Source organism: Setaria italica, chromosome II, assembly GCF_000263155.2.
Source record: "Setaria italica strain Yugu1 chromosome II, Setaria_italica_v2.0, whole genome shotgun sequence".
NCBI classification, from domain to species: domain Eukaryota; kingdom Viridiplantae; phylum Streptophyta; class Magnoliopsida; order Poales; family Poaceae; genus Setaria; species Setaria italica.
This window is the reverse complement of record NC_028451.1, coordinates 10,521,277-10,547,589: the sequence shown is the minus strand read 5'-3', so window position 1 is coordinate 10,547,589 and position 26,313 is coordinate 10,521,277. Positions and strand designations below refer to the sequence as shown.

Sequence of the window (26,313 nt, the reverse complement as noted above, 5' to 3'; positions counted from 1 at the left end):
AAAGTACCCAAACTCAGGCCTGAGCGGATTCGGACCGAGCGAGGTGCTGAACGGTGAGACCCAACCAAGTCCACATGGGCCATGGCCGTGTCAAAAAAAAGCCCACATGGCCCACCAGCACGACTCAGGAAACCCAGCACTCCGTGCCAACTGCCAAGTGTGCCACTAGTGGTAGACTGGTTCTGACAATTCAGAACAAACTTCTTCTTTGCTTTCATGAAGAAGAATGCATGATTCATGAAAGCTACGGACCAAGATCATCAAAACCTGCTGAAAGCCTGAAAAACTGAAACAGTTGAATCCACGACCCACAATCCACCTTTGCGTGCTGTGGTACTGATCAGCTGATGCGTCCATTGATCCATGCCGTATCTCGCGCTACCGGCCTTCGAGGCTCGTGATGGTCAGCTCGTTGCCGCCGCCGGTGATCTCTGCTAGCACGGCGAGAGCGGCGGCTGCGGCGGCGGCCGGGTTGCTGCAAACCACGGGCCGCTGCGGCCGCCCCGGCGCTGTCTGCTGCAACAGCATCGGGATGACGTCCGCCATGGGCGGCCGCCGGCTCGGGCAGTCCTGCACGCAGAGCAGCGCGACTTGGACGCACGTCGCCGCCTGCCCCAGCTCGCCTCCCGTGCAGCCGCCGCGGATCGCCGGGTCCGTGAGGTCCCGGCTCCGGCCTCCTTCCCAGAGCCCCCATGCCTGATAGAGAACGAACGAAACTCAGAGAAATTGAATCCGTTCTCGTTTTTATTTCCTCATATCGAATGGATGCACAACGGCACTGCGGCTTACATGAGCTATGAGATTGAAGCTTCTCTGGTTCCTCCTGCCGCTGACGATCTCCAGCAGGAGCACGCCGAAGCTGTACACGTCCTGCATGAACGACATCGTACCGTCCATGGCGTACTCCGGCGCCATGTACCCGCTGCGCCACCGCCGCCGTCGCCGTCGCGCCATGGAAACAGGTCAGTACATAGATTCTTACACCGCAGATTTTTCAGAATATATAGGTGTCGAGTTGTACTCGATTTAATTTTCTTACTATGTGCCGATGATTCTTCCGGTGATGGTCTCCTGGCGGTCGGCGCTGGTGCTGAAGAGCCTGGCGATGCCGAAGTCGGAGATCTTGGCGACCATGTCGCCGTCGAGGAGCACGTTCGCCGCCTTCAGGTCCCGGTGGATGATGTTGAGCCTCGAGTCCTGGTGGAGGTACAGGACGCCCCTCGCGATGCCGAGGATGATGTCCAGCCTCGTCTTCCAGCTCAGCAACGCGCGCCGCCTTTCGGCTGCATCACGCACGCATTTGCTTGTTTATATACAGTTACAACTAACAAGTAGTGCTGAAATGGTTATTAGCATTGCATTGCAGCTACGACTTGCATATATACCAAAGATGAAGAAGTCCAAGCTCTTGTTGCTCATGTACTCGTAGACGAGCATCCTCTCCGAGCAGTGGACGCAGCAGCCGAGGAGGCGGACCAGGTTGCGGTGCTGCAGGTTCGCGATCAGGACCACCTCGTTCATGAACTCGTTCAGGGCTTGCGCCGTGTTCTCCGCCGAGAGCTTCTTGACAGCAACGTGCTGCCCATCCGGCAACTGTCCCTGAATAACCCAACTAAGACACTCGTCATACAAGAATCGCAGCAATATATAGAAATCTCATCCCAACAATTTTTTAATAAGATGAATGGTCAAACTTCATGATCAAAAGTCGACGACGACGACGACGAGCATTTAGGAACGGACGGAGTACCTTGTAAACCACGCCGAATCCGCCTCGCCCAATCACATTGTCTGCACAGAATCCGTTGGTGGCTGTTCTAATGATCCCCATCGGGTACGTGGGGCATTCGCCGCTCATAAGCTCGACCGCGCCATCAAGCATGGTAACTGCAAATGGGGAGAAGGAAGGAGCACATCTCAACAACAGATTCTTTGGAAGGGATATATACATGGTTCTATCTATGTCAGATGATTAAGAATCCCCAAAACTGACCTCTCTCACTGCGCCGCACCTTTCTCCAAATCACAAAGGCAAGGGATAGAAGAAGCAACGCGAACCCGGTAACCACCAGGGTGATGACAGCCACAAACTTCCGGGTATTCTTGGGAGCATCTGAGGAGAAATATGCAGGTGCAGCAGAATTGAGACAGTGGTTAGTTCGATCTAACAAATTCTTAAAGCTCAGGTAGTAGCTGCTATACTGAGCTGAGGGTAATGGCATTATTGTTATTATTATTGTTTTTAAACATGATGGTGATGGCATTGAGACTAATCATATTCTGAGTTCTAACCTAGAATTCTATGGCGACGGCATGAGGTCAGAGAATGGACAAACACATAGTGTACACAGCATCATCGCAGTGAAGCATGACTTGACTTAGTTGTCCTGGTAGGCGACTGAAAAGGACTTGGCAAAGCATGAAAACATCGATCAATGAGGGAATGGAAACATTTGTTCCCTGCTGACTTAGGCCGAAAGATCTAGCAGGGTTTCATTTAATTTTCCAATGAGATTATTCGCCACTATTTGACTTAAGGAAATTTCGAATGTCCCTGCACCATACATACACGTACAGGTTTGACCGTATGACCATCTCTTTCATTCCCCCAGAATAATTGACCATATGACTCATGATTATGCAATAATATGAGTAGATCCACTACCAACTCCCAGCTACTGACTACTGTTGTAGCTAGTGTTATACTGGCTTGGGCTAGGGATGAGGAGAAGCCAAGTCAAACAAGAGCTTGCACCATTTAGTTTTTTTGGCAAAATTTGCTACAAGAATCTCTGACTTTGTGGTTTTTGCCATAGGACGCTGAATATTTTCATCTTCACTGTAGGACGCACCCAAAGTGTGGATATTTGCTTGAGGTCACAATACAGAAAACAAGAGCTTGCTGGATGAGGGGAAGCCAAGTCAAACAAGAGCTTTCATAAACCCCACCTCCATTTGCAGAAATTTAATTGTTGGCAAAATTTGGTACAAGATGCTCTGACTTAATTTGTGTTTTTTTTTGTCATACGACGCTGGATGTATTCATCTTTGCCGCAGGACACATCTAAAATGACCAAATGGGGATATTTGATGGACGACACAATGCAATGTCTTTTGATAAAATATGGATCTTTGCTGGAGGAGACTTAATTGCATATCGTCCAGCAAATACCTAATATACACAAATTTCTAGTGTCTAGCAATTTGTGTACATTATATTTTCAGCTAAAACTATGAAAAAGTTCTTGGATAAAATTTAGAGAGGCAATGTGTGCTTCTACTCGGCTAGAAGTCAACTTATTTAGTTTGAGTTTGAATCGCCACACAATCAATATCTAGTATGTAACTGTATACCAGGAAATTAATTCGTGGCACCTCGAGCATGTGCATGGCCGGGTTCAAGACACTAAATTCATAAATTGTATCCTCCAGCAAATATACACAACTTTGTAGTATCTAGCAACAAAATGACTTTTTTCATGTCTTTGTATGATACTTTTAGTTACAACATATTCCCATTTGACACATTTTTAGTTTCTTGGATTATGCACTTGAGACCTTCGCGTTCATATGAAATATAGGAGGAAAAAGACCCGAGTACATAAGGGATATTTGCAGAGTTTCAACCCCTAGATCCACGCAGGTTTTGTAGTTGATATGATAAATTGAAGTGGTTTGAGCAATTCATTTTTAGTCCAAAATAAGAACAAAATGGCTCAATTTAAATATCCTTGCACACAGCTCCAGCTTCAAGAATTTTTGGAGCCAAGAATGAGCAGCTCTATAAATACTTGAAGATGAAGCTATGTCAAACGGGCCAATAAAGGTAGGTGGTGAGCATACACTATACAGACACAGGAGTTGCATTCTCGAACAAGAAAACAAAATGCTTAGCAGTACGGACAGCCAACTAAAGCTCCTGCGGGAGAAAAACAGGACAGGGTTGCTGTAAGCAGCCTGCTCCCCTTATCCTCCTACAAAGCTAAAATATAACGATGCCGTTGGGGAAGCATTACATATTAACATACTAGTTTTCGGCTAAAATTATGAAGAATTCATAGTTACAAATTAAAAACCAGAATTTGTACTCCTCTGCTAGAAGTCAATTGATTTGGTTTGAGTTTGAATCCCCACAAAATGATTTCTAGTGTCTAATTATCTGTCAAGAAATCAATCTTTGCTCATCGATCATGCATTGGTTCAAGATGTCGAAACGAAGCAGATGGAATTGATAAAAAGAACAGATTGCAGGATCAGATTTTCAAACAGCTCTGTCATCAACGAATTCTGAAACACTGCATCGTGAAGCAGTCATCGTACCTGCAACTGCAAGTTCAGACTTTGCAAGCCTGACATAGAGATCCTGGCCGCTGTCGACGAACCGCGTGTCCACCAGGTCGCCGAACCACTGGATGCACCCGCTCCCGCCGCCGCGGATGTCCGCCGCCGCGTACGCCGTGCAGGAGCAGTTCGCCAGGCACCTCCGCGCGCACTCCTGGAGCGTGGCACTGGCGTCCTCGGCGGTCCTCTCCGTGTCCGGCAGCTTCACGCCGCGCAGGACGTAGAACCCGTCGTCCCCGCCGCCGCTGCCGCCGCACCGTAGCGGCGTCCTCCGGGCGCACCCGCCGGACGTGTTCCGCATGTACCACTCCGCCGCCGACCTCGGCACGAACCCGGTGATGCAGCCGCAGACCAAGGCGTCGACGACGTTGCAGACGCCGAACGCGCCGCACCGGCCGTAGCCGTCGCACTGGTCCCGCGGCCCCGACCAGAAGTTGCTCCAGGTCCCCGAGGCCTTGTCCCAGACCATGCGCTGCATCACGCCGGACTCGTTGAGGAGCACCCGCGACATCGGCGAGCCGTCGCGGTTGCGGAACATGTAGGAGACCTCGCCGGCGGCGGCCGTGAACCGGAACTCGAACATGTCCTCGAAGGTGGTCATCTCCGGGATGCCGCTGAACCGCACGCCGTTCCAGGGCCCCGTCCGGTAGACCTTGCGGCCGCCGCTCCAGACGTGGAGCTCCGGCGCTCCGCCGCGCGGCGTGGCCATGACGTAGCGGAACTCGCCGGGCGACGGGTCGTCGGCGGCGCGCCACGACGAGAGGGACCACTCGGCGCCGGTCGCGAGGCTCCTCCCGACCCGCATCTCCGGGAGGAACGTGTTGGTCGGGTGTTCGAAGCTCTGCCACAGCACGGTGCCGGCAGCGTCCGCGAGCACCAGGTTGCCCGTGTCGCGGAGCTCCGCGGCGACCGCGCCGGCCGCGGCGGAGGAGTTGGAGTAGTCGGAGGACGACCAGACAGTGCTAGCGCCGTCGCGGAGGACCAGGGCTCCTCCGATGCTGACCTCGACCACGCCGGACGGGCTTGTCAGCGGGCTGTCGCGGTTGGCGACCCAGACGACGGTGTCCGGTGAGACAGTGAACCATATGCCGAGGAACCACCTGGATCGGTTGCTGGCGGCGAAGAGGCCCAGCCGGAAGGCGTCGCCGGGCGAGGCCAGCGTCCGGATCCCTGTGAGGTTCCCGGACTGAGTCAGCGTGTTCCCGCTGGCGGAGGAGGATGTGCAAGCTGACGCTAAGAGAAGAGCAAGGAGGAGCAGGTGGCTCATGGCCATGCGCGCGAGGGAGAACACTCTGTCTGAAGGTGAAGACCGAAGGACGGACAGTCCTGTTGTACGATTGGGGTAACGCAGGGTTTGACATGAAGAACCTTCACTTTTACACTGAGCATCTCTCCATGGCTCCAGCTTGAACATTGTTCGTGTGGAAAATAGGTAACCCTGAGCAACAATACTGTATTGTTTTATTAACATCAAGCTAGTTGGTGTTGACCCAGTGTAAAGTTAAATCCACCTCAACTTCTAATTGTAAATGAGAGAAGTTTTGGAGATTCACTTGCACACTTGGTATTTTAAGGATGAGGATCCACGCCGAAACTACTTGGACTCAATTTGGCACAGCCTCTGCTTCGAGTCATCCTTGGAAACGAAAACCAGAATTTGTACCAAAACAATAGGTTTCTGCAATAGCTTAGTGAGCAGAGGCTGCCTCACGCAGTGCAATGTTATTAACTAACAAATATTTGCTACGATAAACTAGTCCATCAACTCGTGGCTATAATTTTAACGGACATAATTATTGGAAATTCATAAGTGAATGAGCCACGTTGCTAAGGTGGGTCATTTCGCCACAAGGAACCTAATGAGTTATATTAGTTGTTATTAACGGTGGTGGAGGTGGAAAATTTAGAGGGTTATTCTATATTATTTTCATGATGACATATAAATGGATAATTTAGATGGAAATTAGGGTGTTACTTGAGACTATTTTCATAATGGTAGAATATAATATTTTTTAGAAAAGAAAACAAACCTATGGCTATTATTAGCAATGATAGTTATAGTCTATAAACGAATATTAGGATAATTTCTAACTTTTATAGCAATTGTTAGGATTTATCATTTTCTAGGGGAATTGCTTCAGGTAAAACGTACGATTTGCATCCGACTATAACCTGGTTTTGTTGTTGTGTTGGCATACCATTCGAGCGTATGTGCCCAGTTGGACACCAGTGGGGAGAATGTACTTCATCTTGTGAGAATTAATGTAAAAACTTTTAAAAAGACATCCAATTATTAATAATAAGATTCATTTCTTTATTGCTGATAAGTTAGAAAGCAGCTGCTTAATAATCTTTAAAAGAGTTAATGTTCCGGAAATGTGACTGTTCAATCTACCGCCAACCTATGAATTCAGCTGATCAACCCTCCTTCTAAATGACCATTTCTATGACAGTGCTTTAGATAAAACAACTGAACAAGAGCCATAACTTTTAGTGTCTCATATGATGCTGCATCTAGATGTTGGACTATTGATCCATATGCTGTGCACATAGAGGTTCGAGTCCTAATAAGATAAGACTAATAATTCTGTGGGTAAAAACAAAGTCAACGCTTTGGATGGATGTATATATACTGCAGCTTTAAACTTCAACCAAATAGAAATAAGAAATTATATTGTCGAGAACTTGACATGCAGTGTAAGTTAAAACTACCATTGCAGCAAGGTGTTTCAAAATGTCATGGATTTAACTAAAGTGCACGGCAGCTTAAAAGAAGGTTCAAGCGATACCGAGTTGTCTACTATACGTCAACACTTGCTCCCGCCATTTGCCAAGTTGCCTCTGTCTATACGGGATGGACCGATTAAGAACTCTTGGTCAGAACCCCTGCTGAACTCTGAAGCATGCTTGCAGGTGATTCTTGACCAATTTTGCACTTGCATTGCATGGACATCCAGAATAAGCGTTGCTGTATTAAAACAAAAAAATAAAAATAGCTGGAATTTTACAATGATCAAATAACCATGATAAAATATTTTATAGATTGCACTATTTCACACACATTTTACAACACATATAAAACTATTACTCCTTCAAGACAAAATGTTTTTTCTGATCCCTACCGAACTTCATTTCTAAAAGTCTGCCTGGTTGTTGGTAACAATTTGTTAACTAATAAGCATAGCAACATCAAGCTAGTTTTATTTTTACGGATCATATTGTCAGTTGATTCATATATATATATATATGTGTGTGTGTCCTGCTGATACTTAAAAGGGAGTACATAACTGACTTCACTATAAGTGTGTTGTTCTACGATAAATCGTCTCTAGAAATTGTTTTGTAAGACACACACAACTAACATGATAGTTTTTTAAATCGTCTGACCTGATTGGGCGAAAGTTCCATGACTGTTGCAAATAAGTTTCTACGTATGAAGGTGACCAAGAGCTGGAATTCTTGACCATTTGGTGCTGGAACTTCTAGGAAGCTGGTAGTAAGCTATCACCAGCATAAAATTTGGGTTTGCTTATAATGTATTTCCTGCTGATGCACCCATCATTTATTAGTTTCTCGTTTCGAGCGAGTTTGGCGTCATGAACCAAAATCCAATCCTGGAGGGGGGAAAAACTATCAGAGTCACTTGTACTAGTCATCGAAATGGACTTTTGTTTCCGGAGAGAAAAGGAAGAGTGAATAGAACTTTATGGTCCTGCAGCACAGTAAGGGGGCGATTGGTTGGCTGCAGCAGTCTCGGGCTAGGCTCCTGAGATGCACCCTGTCGCTAATTGGTTGGCTAGAGGGTCGCCTGAGCTTGGGCCGGCGCAAGCAAAAAGCACCCGGGAGCCAGCATGCAAAAAGCACCCGCGAGCCTGGCTCCCGGAAACGCAAATGAAGTCCGTTTCCCGTGAGCCAGGCTCGTCGGATGCAGGTGTGCACTAGCTAATGATCATATTAAGTAGGTGATCAGCGTGTATTTAAGTGATATTAGCATTTTCTAAAGATGATTAAAGTTTAATAAGGTAAACTAAGAACTATTAAAATATATTTATGCAACATAAATATCATAAGGATACTCAGTTATAAGATTTTATCTTATGCAACGTATCCTTGTACAAGCAACTAAACAGCTTCTATTCATAACCTGGCTGGATAAATACATGCAATCAATCAAATTGATATTGCATCCGCTGAGCCTGGCCGCCGAGAGCCAGCCTCCCATATACGAGCCAGGCTGAGCTCGTCACGAAACCAATCAAGCCCTAAAGCGACCAAGCGTACAATCACGAGTCCGTTGTTCGCACCTCACCATCTGTTGGGGAAGAGAGAACCATGTGTGTTCAAAGACCCTTCTCATTTGACTTCAGTTGGATTATTGTGGTGTTCGAGCTGAAAGATGTAATTTGATTGGTTCTTGAATTTTGATAACTGTATACGAAGATGACGGGTTGGAGTTCAATCGCCATCTTCCCCCGAAACCTTGGATGATTGTTCATGGCTTTCGGGAATTAGGGCCGCCTACCCAAATGGAAATAAGAAATGACCGATATTTTAGTCATTGTCTTCCGATAATGGGATCACAATTTTATCGAAATAAAACATATACAGTTGAGTTTACTCATTTTACGAAAAAGGAAGATCAATAAGTATAGAACAGAAGATACAGGGCGTGCTTGGCTTACGGCCACAACTCGCCACGCCACAACTTGTGGTAGCTGTGGCGAGAGAAATCGGCTTCACAACTTGTGGCATGGCTGATGGTGGCCAACAAGCAACCACGCCCATAATTGAAACTTCATGGAGAGACTTTGTCATACATTTGGAAGATATCAAAAGTGAGTATAGGGAAGGAAGTTGCATCAACCATATCGTGGCTATGTACCTTTTTATAGGGAAAACATGGCTGTATACTATACGTGAATAACTACCCAACCGACTCTTAAATAATAATAATAATATATGGCGATATTGCTTGCAGCAATCATTTGACAACCCTACAAGACTTGCAAAATGCTGGATTTCCAAAATTCGATGACCTCAATGAAATATGAAAAATCACATTTTGAAGGACATGTCTCCACGCATACGTGCAGACAAAGTCCACAGACGGTTAATTTATTAACCAATCAAATTTAGATGTGCCAGCCGTCCTAGCTCAGTGGTAGAGCGCGTGGCTTTTAACCACGTGGTCGTGGGTTCGATCCCCACGGACGGCGCGTTTTTCTGTAGCTTCTTTTTTTGACATCCTTTGTGCGAGATCCTTTCAGAGGGCGACAGGGCACTATGTTTTACGATCTTATCCATTTTTTTAAGTTTTAACTGGAAAAAATTATATCATGTTATGTGGCTGCCTAAGTTTTTTTTGCGGGTAGCTTTAAATGGATATTTTTTTAGATCTAAATTAAACAGAAAATCAATCAGCCAAACAATGAAATTGCTGAAGTAGCCTTAGCAAAATCATAATCCACCTCAACGTCAAACGTAGCCTTAAGATATTATACAATTTAATCGAGCACTGTGTCTATGACATGTCAGTGAATGGTGTAATCGAACAGACACCGGATCGAGTTCATCCCTGCACAAAATCTGATACCCTTTTTGTCAAAATTGACCGTCCGTCTCACACTGGATCAACCACACCGGAAGGCAGTTCCCTTTCAGCATTCCTTGCACAGTACAAAAGACAAGCACACATCACCTCGATTCCTCAGAAGGGGCACTCACCTGCCTGTGTAGCGATCAACGAGGTCCACAACAACTGCCTGCAAGATACCCGACAGTCGACAGAACTACCAAGACAAGTCGATACATGATCCTTCAGCAGCAATTACTTTCAAAAAAAGATCCTTCAGCAGCAACAGAGTGTCCTTGTAAACTGACAGATTATAAACAGTCAGGCTCCACTTGAACGGCAAGATTTTAATTGGACTTCTGTAAGAATTTTACGTGGACAGATATAATTTCTGCAATAATACATCACCAGCAATGCTGCCAGCTGCAGAATGATCTTGCCGGGACAAATTCATAGTGCTAGTAATAAGTTGACAGCAAAAAATGGTAGTTCCATGGCATGTTGATCGTGCTAAGTTGACCAGGCTAACTATATAATAGCTATAAACCAGAACCCCTCCTAGCATCAAGAAACATTGAATGTCGACCCAATATCAATATTTAATCATACTTATATGAAAAACTACAAATGACCCTACAGTAGCAAAACGGGGGACACTATTAAAATCTCAGCTAATGGGTGTGAACGGTTCCCTTGGAATGTGATGTGAAGTCATTGTGCAGAACATCCATTTTATCGACTTCCGAGGAGAAGCCGTTCTCGAAGAATGCAGAGTGGAGGGCTTGGACACACTGTTTTGCCTCACTGTCATGGACTACCAAGGAAATATTCACCTGTTTAAGGATGATGCAACCTACATCAGATTGGAGTTTCACAACAAGTATGGTGGCCCCATCAAACATAAGAAAAAAAGTACCTTGGATGCCCCTTGTGAGATCATCTGGACATTGACGCCGTTTCTTCGTAGAACGTTAAATGCCTGCCATGCAGGAGCAGTGGATATCAATCATAAACATAGAGCTTCCTCATTCATAGACAAAGTGGATTTGGAATTGCCTTTCGAGACAGTATGTGAGTTTTTACTTTTTAGTATTGCATGATCATTTCTATGGTAGACCAAGTGACCAACTAGGTTTACTCTAACATGTGTTTGTGCACACTACCTAAAACTGTGACCACAGTTTGTAGCTCAACTTTGAAGATTAGGTGAAATACACTTTACCTTTTCAAGAATCAAAGACGACCTCTGCACATTTCCAATTAAAGATATTATTGACCTGTTCTGCAGGAGATGAACAACTGCTATCTTCTCAAGCTCTTCAATGACGTCATCAAGTTCCTGGTACATGTCATGACGTATGAATACAAGTAAGTTTAAAAGCCAAAACTAGATTTGTCAAGATGTATCATATCTTTAGTCTGCTTTATAAAGGACAACTCTTGCCTCAGCCGAATATCTAATTTTCTCATATTACAAAGGACATGAATTGTTATAATAACCACTACATGCCTTTCATTCAGCACATCGACAAGCATGCTTATTTACATCTTTGGAGTTCTTCCAGATCCTGAGAATCTTAATATGTTATATGCTTTGGTGCATTACACCTTTGTAGGCGTGGGCACGGAAGGATTTATAGCCGTAGTGTTGGGAAGGGCACCGATTAGGGAGAGGAATAGAGAAATACACAGAATGATATTGAATATTTTTCAGTTAATCCAATTGCAAGTGTCTCTTTATCCTAATAAAAGGAATTAGGAATCTAATCTCTAAGATTATGGCTTAAGGCCCCGTCAATAATAATTCAATAGCAAAGCAAACCAAATATCCTAAGCTTAACTAATTTATTACGAAGAGCACCATTGACAGGCTTGGAAATCATAGGGTGCTGCCATAGATCTATCCCCACAAAACATCAGCTGAGAACATAGTACAGTCAGAAGAACAAAAGGAAAATTGACAAGGAAAACTTTGAAGCAAAAGTGATATGTGGTTTAGGTAGATTATGCAGAAAACAAATATTGAAGAAATATAGTGATAAACTAAGTCATGTGTGTGTTGGGTGTTCTATCTATCTATCTATCTTTGTGCCTGTGTGCACCTTATCTCTTTAGATGCTTTGCTTAGCTTCTAAGCCACCTACCCATGGTTGGCCTATATGTGCCCCAAACTGCCCCTTTGTGGCTGTGGTTAATGGAAAAGATCATTTTGGGCCAACATATAGAATTATTGACATAGCATTAAAAAAATGAATTGAGGTCCATACAATCTTTTGCTGAACCAATTCACAACTCCATAGTTTCGATGGATCCAGGGTCAAAGATATGCTGACTTCACTGGTAGCCACGCAATCAACAGAGATGCCCAAATCTTCAAATATCGAAAAGACCTGAAAAATGATAAAAGTTACAATTAACAGATTGAAATGCCAAGAGTAAACTTAAGAAAAGTGCTTCTAAATAGTTGTACCTTAGCTAGAAAACCATACTGGCCAAGCATGCGAGTGCTCACTATATCAAGCATCGTAATATTTGATTTCAATACAATGCTAGTCAAAATACTCTAGAATAAAACGTGTCAGTATTAGAATCAGAGAGTAAGAACAATTAGCTAAGTCCAAGATCAGTATTTAGCCAAGCAACAAACCTTACTCATATCTCTTGCTTTAGTGATGAGGGTACCAGGGGCTTGACGGTTATACGAATTCTTAACCCTAACAGGTATATCACCTTCTCTAGCTGGTCGCATTGATTGTGGATGCAAAACCTAAAAGTAATAGTTGATGGAAACCAGTCAATAAAGAAATATCATAGAAAACCATTGGCTTGTTAATTTGATAGGCTAAAAAACAACACCAGAACTATTAACAAAAATCCACTGAAGGAGTGGTCCAATTGTCAATTTTTTTGTTAGTGGGTAACAACACATACCTGTGCACCAAAATAGGCAAGTTCAGCTGCCTCATCAAATGTCAAGTATGGCACAGGTTTTGCCTTTGGGTGAATATTAGGATCACATGTTAAAACACCATCAACATCTTTCCAAACCTAATAGAAATAAGATGAGTTATAATTCAACGACACAAAAGTTTAAAATTTGCAAAGGTGTACTCTCTCGTTTTTATAAGTGAAGCTTCTGGAGCAAAATTTTGTTCTTCTCACAGTAGGGTCCTCTCCCGTATCTAAAAAAAGGTTCTTCTATAAACAACATTTTCTTCTTACAGTAGGGTCCTTCCCTACCATATTCTCCCTCAAAAAAAAAAATCTTCAATAAACAACATTTTACATTTACAAGATGAAACATAAACATATATTTCATTGTAAATTATCCATGCTTCCTTTAATGAATACAACATCCTTATACAAGTTACAAACCTGGATTTCTCTTAATCCCAAGGCTTTGCCGATGGTTGTAGCTGTCAAGTCGCTACCACCCCTGCCTAAGGTGGTTATCGCACAAGATCTCCATCCCTGCAATCAAACTCATTACTCCAGAAGCATTATATGGACAAATGGAGCATTGATACCCCTCAAATGAAATATGTAAGATGGCCAACCTTTCCAAGAAAGCCAGTGACAATAGGAATAGCAGGATCGTTAATCCAGTCCCCATGTAGCCTTTTTGCAATGGCAGGATAAGTTGCTTCCAGAATATCGGCATTTGTGAAATCATCAGTAGTTATAAAGCCAATTTCAAATGCATCATACTGCAAAGCAACGAGAATCATATAGCTTTAATTAGACATCCACTTGGTCGATGATTTACAGGAAGAATTTCTTGTCCATCGACATAAATCTACTAGAACAAAATTTGGATTAGGAAACACTTATTATTAGTACCTCGACAAGAATACAACCAATATTTTCTACTTAAAGAAATCATAATGACTTGCACAGAAAACAGATTTGGAACTATAAATTTGTATTTGTACTGTATGCAGTGCATTAATAAATTTGCTAATTGCTACTAGACTGCATGGCACTAAGATAACTAGATAAGTAAGAAGCACAAATTTGAAAAAAAAAGAGAAAGACCATCCAAAATCAAAGCTCAAGAACGTACCTGCCGAGCTTTTACCCCAATTTTGTTTAAAAGTGCTGCAAATATTCTTGTAGACATGCATTCACCAAATGAGACTAGATAATCTCGTGTCCTAAGAGTCAGCTCTTTCATCATAGAAATTCCCTTAAGAAGTTGTTCAAGTTCATCCAGCAAACCTACAACATTTAATATTTGAAGTGGTATTATTTATCCGGTATCAAGAAAAATAGACAGCACACAGACAAAGGCTAGAAAGTGAAATATTCATGTAGCAGATTAAAAAACTAGGTTCTGAGTAAATATGAGTGATATAAAGAGAAAGCTTAAAACATATATAGGCATAAGCTTGAAAGGTAAATTGTCAGTTCATATATGTGAACACTCCTATTGTTACTGGTGTCAGAAATTGATTTGTTAGATTATGTTTGACACAGTAATTCTAAGGTTAACGTTATAGGTGGATCTAAATGTCCATAACATGCACCAGTCTTCCACCTTCATACCCTATATGGAGTCATTTATTGAGGAAATATGATTTGGGTGAAGCGGACCACACTACAAGCTAACAGACATTTGTGTAACCCTGAAGATGATGAAACACAAAGAAGACTTGGAAATTTATTTGGCAAAATGAGCAACATCTTACCACAAACAATTGAACTATCTAGCCCAAGCTGGTCAACCGTCCTAGACAAAGCAACAGTAGAAAAATGAATCAGGCAAAAAGATTCCAGACCAATCCACTGAACCCAAGTTAATGCACTGCAGTTCGTGGAACCATACCCAAGATGCAATTCCTTTATAAAGGAGAGCTCGTCCAGCTCCGAGACGTTGGTCGCGCCGCAGCGCACTGCCTTTTCCCCAGCCTGCATCCAAAACAAGAACCCACTTTCAATTCCCAACAGCCACCTCCATTTCACAAACATTTAGCACCTCGCGTACGAAGGTAAATGGAGCAAGGGACTGGCGGTGTGGACAATACCATGAGGAGTTTGTTGGTGGTCTTCCCCATCGCGGAGAGCACGATGACCGGCCGCTCCTCGGGGAAGCTGAGGATGAGGTCGGCCACCTCGCGCATCCGCTCGGCCGAGGCCACCGACGACCCGCCGAACTTCATCACGACAGTGAGCTCCGGCTCGGCCCCACCGGAACTCGCTCCCTCCTGCGCATCCTTCTTCTCCACAATGGCGGCGCCGACGGCTCGCTGGCACCGGACCGCCGCCTTCCTCCGGCACGGCGCCGCCGGCACCAAGACAGGCGCCGGGGCTCCGCGCTGCCGCTGCAGCAGCCACTTCTCCCCAGCGGCGGCACCGTTGAGTCCCAGCCGCGCGGGGGTACGGAGAGCCGCCGCCGCCGCCGCCGCCGCCATGGCGCGAGGGCGGAGCGGCGGAGCGGGAGGAAGGGGAAGGCGCTGGGACGGGGCTGGCAGAACGGACGGCGGGGAAGGGTGCGAGGTGGCTCCAGCGGACGGAGCAGATCACGTTTGGCGGTCTTGTACTGGATTTCACTTTTGCAGTCTTGGGTTGGGGCCCAGCCGGCCGAGCGGTCAACGTGGTGGGACGGTGTGGAAGGCAACACCGCAGCAGCAGACAATTCGGTTTTCGCCCTAAACAAACAAAGTTCAGGGGGCTCCAAGTAATTTTCTTCGGGACAAAGGATATTCAAAAGAAGATGAGAAACCTAGCCCAAATGAAAAGTTCAGTTACATGCATATACAAATTTCTCAGTTGTTGCTACAGAATTTCCTTTGAGAAAGGAATTTTGATCAGAAATTTACTTAAATAATGGTTAGACATTTCGTTTTATATTGTATTTGAAAGTTTTTTAAAAAATTACTAACCTTTTTTCACAATGTTTGTTTGGTCCGATACCTAGGATACTCTAATTATGTATTCTTTTCTTTATATATAAAATTGGATCCTTAGTAAATAAACTACTTAGGGCAAGTACATTGCTACACGTCAACGGTCTCATAGGTCGTCTCATGTAGTGTCATGTAGGATTTTTGATGATGTGGAGGAGAGAGAGCGAGGAGAGAGAAAGAGGTCCTTGCTTCGCGAAACAACCACCTCATGAGCTAAATTGTAGGACTACGAGACAACTTAACAACCATTGTACGAGTTATTGTTGCCATGCAACTCATAATATTTTATTTTTCTTATGCACAAATTAAGAAATTATATACCACTACCAGACAACTTATAGGACAACCCATTGTACAGGTTGCCTGTTAAATCGTCTCAAGATTACGTGTCAATGCATGAGACCGCCTATTAGACGACACCAATGTAATGTACTTGCCCTCTTATCGTGTTTACCGTTTCAAAACCAGATGCATTTATCCTATCCTATTTTTATTTTGGTACAGTTAAGTAGGAGCTTACATTTTCGAGATAGGACATCCTACCAAATTTGTTAATTTAAAGATTTCCGGTATAATTTTTTGGAGTTGTATATAGGGGAACATGTGTGTGAGTTTTGAAGGTCGTGGGGGAAAAAAAGTTTTTGTAGCACAGTGGTAGAATTTTCGTTTTTCTAGCGTAGACCGTGCAAACCTTGTTTCGTCTTCGTCCCTTCCGACTCCGGGAAACAACCACCGCAGTGCACCGGCTGCTCGGCAATGGCGGCAGCAAGCGTCATGCCTCCACACGCAGACCCACCACCACTAGCCACGGCGCGTGACCGCACAGCTCCCACCTCCGACCCCCAACGCCGACGAGACGCCCCCACCCCGTCCCTCCGCGCGCTCTTCCTCCGCGCCGTCGACCCTTCCCGCCCCTCGTCGTGGTCCGCCGCCGTCGCGGACCTCCTCTCCTCCGGCGACCCCGCCGCCGCTCTGGCCGCCTTCGCCGCCGCCCTCCGCGCCAACCCCGCCGCGCTCCGCCCGGCCCTGCCCCCGGCCCTCCGCGCCGCCGCCGCCGCCACCTCCCTCGCCGCCGGCCGCCAGCTCCACCTCCTCGCGCTCCGCTCGGGCCTCTTCCCCTCCGACGCGTACGCCGCCTCCGCCCTCCTCCACATGTACCACCATTGCTCCTGCCCGCTCGACGCCCGCAGGGCGTTCGACGAAATCCCCGCCCCCAACCCCGTCATTGTCACTGCCATGGCGTCCGGCTGCGTGCGGAACAACCTCGTATACCCGGCCCTCGCCATCTTCCGCTCCATGGTCTCCTCTGAGTCCGCCGGGGTGGTCGACGAGGCCGCTGCGCTGGTGGCGCTCTCTGCGTCCGCACGCGTCCCCGACCGCGGCATTACTGGTGGCATTCATGCTCTTGTTGTGAAGATTGGCTTGGACGGGCATGCTGGTGTGGCTAACACGATGCTAGACGCTTATGCAAAAGGCGGTGGTCATGACCTGGGCGCTGCGAGGAAGCTCTTTGATATGATGGAGAGGGACGCGGTGTCCTGGAACACGATGATTGCGTTGTATGCACAGAATGGACTGTCGACAGAGGCACTCGGATTTTATGGTAAGATGCTGAATGTTGGTGGTGGCATTAGGTGCAATGCCGTGACTTTGTCAGCTGTGCTACTGGCTTGCGCGCATGCTGGGGCAATACAGACTGGAAAGCGCATTCATAATCAGGTGAATTACTTGCTCCTTGTCTACAGGTAGATGTTGATTGACCACTTGAATTAATTGTTGGGATCAAACACTATGACTATGTCACCATTAAAACATCAGTCTACATTATTTTGTTGAACAAAGGGAGCTTATTGCAACTGTTAGAGGTCCTACAGTAGTTGTCAAGGGCATGGCTTCCAGTTCTATCCTTGAAGAAAGTCTGACCTCACGAGCCATCTTTTGAGTGAGATGGCTTTACAGTACCAACTGTACCTATATGCATTATCCTGGATAAACATTGCTTACTAATTGCCTATTAGTAAATATTGTCTCTATAGTACAGGAGTTCCTGGCCTTGTTTCAGGAAAGTCTTATATGAAATAAAACTATATTTCGATCGATAGATAGGCATGTGTTGAAAAAAAAAAACTGAAAAATGTAAACACAGAAGCATAGTAAAAAAGTACATAATCGCCTTTTTTTTTCTAGTAGCAGAGTAGAAAGTAACTTTTCTCAACTGTTGCTTTGGTTTTGGAGATCTTTAGTATGTCTGTCAAAATTTGTTTATCAACAAATTTTTGAGTTTAGGATAAACAGTCTTCATGACGCCATGACGGTGAGCAATTTTTCACTTCCAATTGATTGGATTTGGACGAATTGTAAACTTCTGTGTTTGAGAATTTTGAGTAAATTGTTTGTCACTATGTTTAAGCCTTACCAATAAGTTATCTGTTTTTATGGATCTAGAAATCATTTTGATACTAGGTCATTTACATTAATTTATTAGTCAAATTATTCTAAGCTCAAGCAACTCTCTTCTGGTGTTGTAGGAAGGATATTGATCATTTGATTGAATCAACTGTTCACCTTTTTTTTCATAGTTTCCATGCCTTTTAATCATAGAATTTTGCTATGCAATTCCTTCTGTTCAGTGTTTATGAAATTGAAGTAGCTTCCTCTAAATTATATTTTTGAAAGGTGGTACGAATGGGTTTGGAGGAGAATGTCTATGTTGGAACTTCTGTAGTTGATATGTACAGCAAGTGTGGGAGAGTTGAAATGGCTAGGAAGGCCTTCTGCAGAATCAAGGAAAAGAATATCCTTTCATGGTCTGCCATGATTGCTGGCTATGGCATGCATGGTCATGGGCAAGAAGCCCTTGAGGTTTTTAGTGAGATGAGGAGATCAGGGTTAAAGCCCAACTACATAACCTTTATCTCAGTTTTAGCTGCTTGCAGTCATGCCGGTCTTTTGAATGAGGGCCGTCATTGGTACAATGCCATGAGCAAAGAATTTGGAATTGAGCCTGGTGTGGAGCATTATGGATGCATGGTGGATCTTCTTGGTCGTGCTGGTTGTCTTGATGAGGCTTATGGACTTATTAAAGAAATGAAGGTCAAACCTGATGCTGCCATGTGGGGAGCTCTACTTAGTGCATGCCGGATCCATAAAAATGTTGAGCTGGCAGAAACTGCTGCGAATAGATTGTTCGAGCTGGATGCAACTAACTCTGGGTACTATGTTCTCTTGTCCAATATATATGCAGAAGCAGGAATGTGGAAAGATGTGGAAAGAATGAGAGTTCTGTTTAAAACAAGAGGGATGGAAAAGCCTCCAGGGTATAGCTCAGTTGAGTTGAAAGGTAAAACCCATTTATTTTATGTTGGAGACAAGAGACACCCACAGCACAAGGAAATCTATGCTTATTTGGATAAACTTCTTGAGAGAATGCAAGAAGCAGGCTATGCACCAAACACAGGTTCTGTTCATCATGATTTGGATGAAGAAGAAAAAGAATCCACGTTGCGCATCCATAGTGAAAAGCTTGCTGTTGCTTTTGCGCTAATGAACTCTGTACAAGGATCAGTAATCCATGTCATAAAGAATCTCCGGGTATGCACTGATTGTCATACAGCAATAAAGATTATTACAAAGCTTACTGGACGAGAGATCATTGTTAGAGATATAAAGCGGTTTCATCATTTCAAGGATGGATTGTGCTCATGTGGGGATTATTGGTGAGTGATGACATTATGCAAAGAGGCCTTGGTTGTGACTCCATATTGGTACTCATCAGAATGTCAGATACTGGGATCACTGTTTATGACACTCTTGACTGCATTTGTCCAAGATGTAAGGCCCAATATATCAATGATATAGTCTGTCACTTTTCATCCTGATTAAGCTGAAATGGCCTGGACGGCTGGAATACATAGCTGGATGAGGCAGTGGATCAACTTATCTTGCTGAAGATGAAGGGCAGCACATCTTTGGGCACTTTCAATAGTCCTAATACACTTGCACCTTTGTGTGCAATACATGATTTTCATCACGATATGAAGGTTGAAGGGCTTGTATCATAGTGGCTCAGCCTTGACCATTCATGGAGACCAGGAGTAGATGTCATTTTGGAGTACATGAATTTCTTTTATAATGATTGGTGTTTTAATATTTACATGTGATGAGAAACACTGTTGGAAAGTTCAGAAGCTTGAATTTGTCCATCCTAGAATTGTACCCCAAATAGGAAAATGGAGGCACGATCATTTCTTAATATCAACTATGTTTGGTAACATTATAGAAGGTTTGTATGCTGTTCCCATTTAAATGTACATATATCAGTAAACAACACATGATACTATGGAGGATTAAGGACTTGATTTCATTCATAGTTCAGGCTTTTGAAATGAGGTTCTTTTATTAGTAATGTATAAAAAAGTAGCATGCACCTATGCAAGCTATCACCCAACTGAATAGTTTTTTGAAGAATCACCCAACTGAATAGTGTTTTGGTGAAAAGTGAGTGATTACACACCCTTTTAAAGTGGATTTGGTAGTTGTCACAATAAGGAAACATAGAATGCAGCTAATTTCATTGTATGCAATTTGATACAGAAACAGAGCATCTTTGATAGTTTTACAAATAAGTATGGGCAAGGGTCATTTGACTTACTCAAGTAAACAAAACAAGAGTAAAATGCAGAAAGCCACAGAGCTAAAGCTATCTTCTTACATAATTACACATATTGTAGAATTCATTCCATAGCCACAATCCATTACTTAGCCCCTGGCCTGACAAACATGGTATGCCTGGAGGCAACAGGGATATGCGCATTAGGTGAGCAGATCCGCTGGATGACACTGCACATGGAGGCCACGGATCTGATGTTTTTCCTCCCATTTACTGGATCGGCAATTGACCTTGCCATTCCTCACCTTCCTCAAATTGGCAATGATCCTCTTATCTTACAGGAGTAACAAGGGATACAGTACAAATGGAGGAAGCAAGAGTGAGGAGCAGCCACAGGTTAGTAGTTCATGTTGTTGTTCAAGGGTTTGTTTCGTTTGGTTAGGTTGGAAGAGTAGGGGTGAAGGGTTTTCAGTTATGTGTCAGTTTATTCAAGAAAAAAAATGTGTTGTGGGGTTTCAATTTTCGGTTGCAAGACTTCAGGTTGAACTGGTAGGAATATATGCTGAATTTTGCGTATCTGGTGAATTGCTAAGTGTATGTGGCAGTGGGTTAGGGTTTGCTTTGATGATTTTGGTTTGCTCTTAGAGACTGAGACCAATATTGAAGCTTCTGGTGACAAAGGGGATGGTGGCCTCCAGTGGTTCTACACTGGCAGGATTGGTGCCTGTATGCGGTATGTTTGCATGAATGAATGGCTGGGTTTTGCTATGCATTGGCTGCGTGAAGGATTATATGTATATTTTTGTCTTTGTAGGAGTAAACCAGTGCATTCGTCCAATGGGCCAACACAGAGCGGATGGTATTTGAAAGTGAAGGATGCCGATGAATGTTTGAGGAAGAGTGCTGCAGAGTTGGATAGGATTGTGTTTCGCTGTGTCACCCATGTGCAAAGCTCCATGGTAAAAAGAGAAATGTAATGCAGTAGAGAAAAAGAATCCTTAAGCATGTGGAGAAATGAGGGTTTCTGCAGCCAAAACTGAAGGAGGCGATGGTGGTGGCGTAGGTCAGTGTGATGAGGGTGCTGAACTGCTGATGTTTCTCTGGGCATATGTTGCTGCTTGCAATATCTGAGTACCTGCTGTTGCCTTTAGGTTCCACTCCTGCACACACTGAAGTCTGAACTGTATTCTGTAACTGCCCTCTGTAATGACGGAGATGTACATTTTGGCGAATGTATGCTCTTGGGATATGATTTATTTTGTGTCTACCTCAGAGACGTATTTAATTGGGTTGAACTTTGAAGTGGCACAAATCAATTATCTTTAGCTATTCTTGGGTCCAAGTGGTGAATGCGAAACTCTGAACAGTTTACATGGTATACTATGCAAGTATTATGGCGTATCTAGAAATGTTGTTCAATTGTCTTCTATTATTCAAAATTATGGCGTACCTAGAAACGCGGTTCAATTGTCTTCTTTTAGATTGCTGTGTGTGGTTCAGGACAGGAAATTTATGAATATATTTGATGCTACTTGGGCAGCTAGTAACAAGCAAGAAGCATCTGACAATGCAAATGTAACAGAATATTGGGCATAAACAATGAAAGAAGACTATTTTAAATAGAGTTTATATGACAACCCAAAAGAAATGTGTACTTAAACAATTTGTTTCAGAAGTTGCACGTATGCACTTGCCCTCCGAATCCAAAAGACTAAAAGTAAAGAATATGCCTTCCATCATGGGCGACGGAAGGCTTTCCTACCTTTACAAACAAGCTTCCAAGAATAAGAAACCCTCCTGACTTTTGAATCTGGTTTAGGGATTTAGACATCACACGTAATACAGCTTAATACAAGAATCAGCCAAAGGAACGATAATTACTTGCTGTGAAAATATCCTCTGCTCACTAACAGTTTAACGTGATGACATTACGTTAAGATCACAAACAAAAGAAAGTATCAGAGGTGGTACAAACTTCAAGCCGAAGACATTTGGACCACAAATTCTAATGTCAGATTGATAAGGCAACGCATCCAAGCTGTATATTTAAGGGTTGCATTGCATGCAAATCCCTTCCACAAAACATTTCTCCAAACAAAGTATTGGTGATTTATCTGACAATGAAGTTCTTGTTTCAGTTCCCCTGCTGCTCATGCTTCTGCTACATCAAGAAGAAGAAGAGCAAACCGAAGGAAGAGGGAAAGCAGGCTTGATGTGTGCTGCACTGCTGCTACATCCATTCCACTTCAGATTAGGAAGAGGTTGCATTAAGAAGTATGTCCAAAGAGCTATGATCATCTGTGCAAAATTGTACTGACTGAACTCTGAACTGAAAACACATTCTACATCGCAAAATGACACTGTCGAGTGATGTAAGGTGTTAAGCTGTTTCTCATATCAATAAAAATCTGTCACAGTTTACTTTCTTTTGTCCCTATCTGTGGCTTCTGTTTTGTGGATGCCCATCTCCTGCATCTGTTGTTCAACAGGCACAAGCCCAACTTCTGCTAGAAACCTACAATACAGAAACGACACTTCAATTAACCATTCATCAACAAGAGTAATGGTGTTCATCAAGCGGATCCACCTGGGGGAGGACTGACCTGTTAAGCAGAACAAATAGCACTGTGCCAATAGTCACGAGCAGAAGAACATGCCCAACAATCACAAAGTTTTTCGATGAAAATGCTAGAGCAAGCATTGCAGTAAAACAGAAGGCCAGGAGCAAAAATGTGATCTTCAGCACAAACCACGTGGGAGCCTGCACAGCAAGACAGCATCAGTTAAGCTTTCTTGTCAATTTGTGTAACACCAAACCAGATAAAGGGCCTGTTTGTTTGAGCTGCAGCTTTTGAGCTTTTCTGAAAAGCTGCTGCTAGCCTTTTGCTTCTGAAAAGCCAAGACTAGCTTTTAGAAGATGTGTTTAGCTTTCTGAGCTCAAAAAGCTAAGCTTTCCAGCTTTCCATATAAACTCAGCTTTTCTGGGCTTCCAGCTTTTCGGAAGCTACACAAAAAGATCGTTGTTTGTTTGAGCTTGTTTGAGCTTCTAGCTTTTCACGCTGAGAAGCTGGAAGCTCAAACAAACAGGGCCAAAGAGAGACAAGGTTGAATATGAGAGTTAGTATAATGAACACTGTACAGCAAAGAACACTACATTGCAGTAAAAAGAGACACTATAAAAGTTGAATTGAGATGGAAGACACTGAACGTGGAATTCGTTGCAGTAATTCTGAACCACCTAAAGAAATGTTCTTACATTAACACCAGACGACAATGCTCCCACGAAGACAGCTTCAGCAGATGATATTTCTTTTGAGGGACGCCCTTCCATTTTTTGTATCCAAGATTATTAGCACTAGCAGAAATGATAACAAAATCAGTTATATGCTCCATGAAGATTCATCATAGTTCCCAGGGTAGCAGGAAAAAAAAGGATATAGTTGGCTAAATATTTTCACATACAACAACTAACAAACAAACATAACAAATTGGATTGGGATACAGTGTGAATAAGGCCGGACCAAACATGAATAAGCTCACACAGTCACGTTGTTGAATAAGCTCACACAGTCACGCTGTTGAATAAGCTCACACAGTCACGTTGTTGGATAAGCTCCTGAAACAACAAGATCATGCTTATCGACGCCGAAATATTGTTCCCAATAAAAACATTGCATGTGTTTAAGTACTCCAGTTTAGTCAACATACACAATAAACGCAATGCATCTCTAGCTCCCTCAACCAAGTCGCATCGCAACGCATAATGTGAATAGGGTCGGACCAAACATAGGGTGTAGGGGTTCGGTTGAAGCGCAATTTGTGTTATTGTTAAGAAGAAAACCACCGGTACAACAGCAGCAAACTGGATCTGGATGGCTCGGAGTATCCATGGCAGCAAGAAAAAAACCACTCGGATTTGATTGCTCACAGCAAAGAGAAGATCCCGCGGAACAGAAATTCCACTAACACAGCAACCCATCCAAGCAAAGCCAGGCGTCGTTACCTTACCGGCAAAACAGAGTCGATCCTGGAGAGGTCCGGAGGGATCACACCAGTTTAGGCCAGCCCAAGGGGTGGGGGGCTAGGATTTGTGCTTGTGCAGACTCGGAGAAAGCGGGTAGAGGAAGTGGGCAAGCCGCGGTGGGCTCGCTACGCCGCTGCGAAGTGGGGAAGGGGAAGAGGGAGATGGGACGAAGTCGGAGGCGTCGGTTCGCCGGCTCGCCGCCGGGAGAAGCGCGAATTTTCTCGGGGAGCTGTGGGGAGGGAGCAGATTTGGTAAATTTCGTCGTTTGGGGGCCGGCCGAGAAGAAAGAGATCATATCACAATGACACGTGGGGCCATTCTGAGTCATTAACACGTGGATCACGGTGTCGAATCTTGAAATGTTCGGATACAGGATCAATTTTCGAAATTTCTCGATAAGAAAAGCTGGTGTCATAAAAGAGGGAGGACTTTACTGGGCTGTGTGAAAAACTTCTCTTGTTTGGATCGGGTCTCTTTACCGGGCTGTATTGGAATTACATTCTTATGTGGGCTTGCCTGTTGCCTCAGTACAACAAAATCCAGGCCCACCTACCTCTAAAAAAACATCTTGGCCCAATATGAATGGGAAACAGGCCAGCTTCCCGTTCCTCTGGCTGTGGGTGAAGCGCGGTGGGCGGCGAGGAGGTGGCGCTCGCTCCCGGAGGCGTTCCTGGACGCCGCGGCCAGGGGCTCGTGGTGCCCGCAGGCACGCGGCGGTGGGGGCTGCTGGTGCTAGGAGTGTCCTCGGCGGCGTGGACACCACCAGCTCGGTGACGTTTCTTTGTCAACGTGCGGGAGAACCCCGCGACGAGTGCAACCCGGAGCGGTTCGAGGGCAGCTGTGTCGACTACTTCACCGGGCAGCACTTCGAGGTGGTGCCGCGTTCGTTCCTCTATTCTCTTGGCGTGTTTAAACATCACAACTCCCTTAACGTGTTTAAACGTCAGAACCAACAAAATTTCTGCGAAATTTTGCACTTTTCCACGGCGAACGAAAAATATCAATTTCGGCCAAAATATTTCGAAAATTTTGAAATAAAATAGGTTTATATAGCGCAGATATGGTCTTGAGCTCGCATATCCTGGGAGTGGTCTAGTGCTTTCCTGGGAACCTAGAGGTTGGAGGATCGATTCTCGCCTTAAAAAAAAAGGAATGGCTGACTCGGGGCCATACTTGCAGGCAAAAATCACCAAACCATTCCACTGCTGCCAAACTTATGAGTATCATTTGTGTAGAAGGTTTGCAAAGCTTTAAAAATATTCAAAATTTCCAAATTTCAGTAAATATTTGACCAAGAACATAACACTGAATTTCGTGATTTTCATTGATTTCGAAGGCGACCGAAAAAAGTGAAAAATGAAATTGAAAACCCTATGCTGACAAGTAAATATGATCTAGAGTTTATAAAGACATGGTGCAAGTGTACAACAATCCTCTGGCCGCAGTTTAATTGCTGGCCGCAGTTTAATTGCTATGACTGCTACAGGATCTGTTGGATTTAGGCTCATGTGTGGCCCAATCTGAAAATTCCAAAGCATGTATAACCTTTAGTCCCATACTGCTAAGTTAGGGAGAGGTTGCCTTACTTAAATATGGGAGTCTCCTCTTTGTGCAAAATAGGTGCAAATGAGAGAGAAGGAGACCATTACTACACGCACACGCAGCCCGCGCATATTTTCGTGTGAAAAATCGCGTAACTTGCGTCGCGTACGTGTACAGCAGTCTATTGTTTGTGCGATTTCTATTTTTTTATGCTGAGCCTAATGGCGCTTCAATGTAATTGAAACTACCATTTTAAACAGCTGTGTCAGTTTCTATTATTTGATTGCAGCGATTTCTATCATTCAAATGGGCAGTTTCA

At 44.2% G+C, this 26,313-nt stretch overlaps 4 protein-coding genes and 1 non-coding gene across 16 annotated transcripts; 2 read left to right on the top strand and 3 right to left on the bottom strand.

Moving 5' to 3' along the window:
* Window positions 1-87: 87 nt before the first annotated feature.
* Window positions 88-5,663, bottom strand: LOC101781163 (receptor-like serine/threonine-protein kinase SD1-8). The gene is made up of 7 exons (XM_012843913.2): window positions 4,321-5,663; window positions 1,994-2,113; window positions 1,751-1,887; window positions 1,386-1,599; window positions 1,040-1,283; window positions 790-922; window positions 88-696 (listed from the first exon to the last, which is right to left on the bottom strand). Exons 1-7 carry the CDS (start codon window positions 5,612-5,614, stop codon window positions 379-381), a joined length of 2,460 nt encoding a protein of 819 aa, XP_012699367.2. The 5' UTR covers window positions 5,615-5,663; the 3' UTR covers window positions 88-378.
* Window positions 5,664-9,485: 3,822 nt separating this feature from the next.
* TRNAK-UUU lies at window positions 9,486-9,557 on the top strand. The gene has a single exon. It is a non-coding gene; the product is annotated as a tRNA-Lys (tRNA).
* A 685-nt stretch (window positions 9,558-10,242) lies between these two features.
* On the bottom strand, window positions 10,243-15,421 carry LOC101774791 (aspartokinase 2, chloroplastic). The gene is made up of 13 exons (XM_004955948.4): window positions 14,938-15,421; window positions 14,739-14,821; window positions 14,602-14,642; window positions 13,977-14,131; window positions 13,471-13,620; window positions 13,289-13,384; window positions 12,845-12,961; window positions 12,561-12,680; window positions 12,384-12,476; window positions 12,181-12,303; window positions 11,136-11,252; window positions 10,830-10,892; window positions 10,243-10,746 (listed from the first exon to the last, which is right to left on the bottom strand). Exons 1-13 carry the CDS (start codon window positions 15,322-15,324, stop codon window positions 10,585-10,587), a joined length of 1,707 nt encoding a protein of 568 aa, XP_004956005.1. The 5' UTR covers window positions 15,325-15,421; the 3' UTR covers window positions 10,243-10,584.
* Window positions 15,422-16,453: 1,032 nt separating this feature from the next.
* On the top strand, window positions 16,454-21,829 carry LOC101773306 (pentatricopeptide repeat-containing protein At3g26782, mitochondrial). 3 transcript variants are annotated; one of them, XM_004955947.3, is made up of 5 exons: window positions 16,454-17,538; window positions 18,496-20,101; window positions 20,770-20,824; window positions 21,074-21,161; window positions 21,243-21,829. In XM_004955947.3, the coding sequence occupies exons 1-2, from the start codon at window positions 16,576-16,578 to the stop codon at window positions 19,537-19,539; spliced, it is 2,007 nt and encodes a 668-aa protein (XP_004956004.1). In that variant the 5' UTR covers window positions 16,454-16,575; the 3' UTR covers window positions 19,540-20,101; window positions 20,770-20,824; window positions 21,074-21,161; window positions 21,243-21,829. The 3 variants fall into 3 exon arrangements, with proteins under 3 accessions (XP_004956004.1, XP_012698883.1, XP_022680141.1); XM_012843429.3 differs by having other exon boundaries at window positions 20,621-20,824; XM_022824406.1 differs by having other exon boundaries at window positions 18,496-20,824.
* A 199-nt stretch (window positions 21,830-22,028) lies between these two features.
* LOC101771017 lies at window positions 22,029-24,734 on the bottom strand. 10 transcript variants are annotated; one of them, XM_012843405.2, is made up of 5 exons: window positions 24,432-24,734; window positions 23,950-24,044; window positions 23,685-23,783; window positions 23,032-23,189; window positions 22,029-22,943 (listed from the first exon to the last, which is right to left on the bottom strand). In XM_012843405.2, exons 3-5 carry the CDS (start codon window positions 23,757-23,759, stop codon window positions 22,847-22,849), a joined length of 330 nt encoding a protein of 109 aa, XP_012698859.1. In that variant the 5' UTR covers window positions 23,760-23,783; window positions 23,950-24,044; window positions 24,432-24,734; the 3' UTR covers window positions 22,029-22,846. The 10 variants fall into 10 exon arrangements, with proteins under 10 accessions (XP_012698859.1, XP_012698857.1, XP_022680144.1 ...); XM_012843403.2 differs by having other exon boundaries at window positions 23,969-24,044; XM_022824409.1 differs by having other exon boundaries at window positions 24,437-24,734.
* Window positions 24,735-26,313: the final 1,579 nt, after the last annotated feature.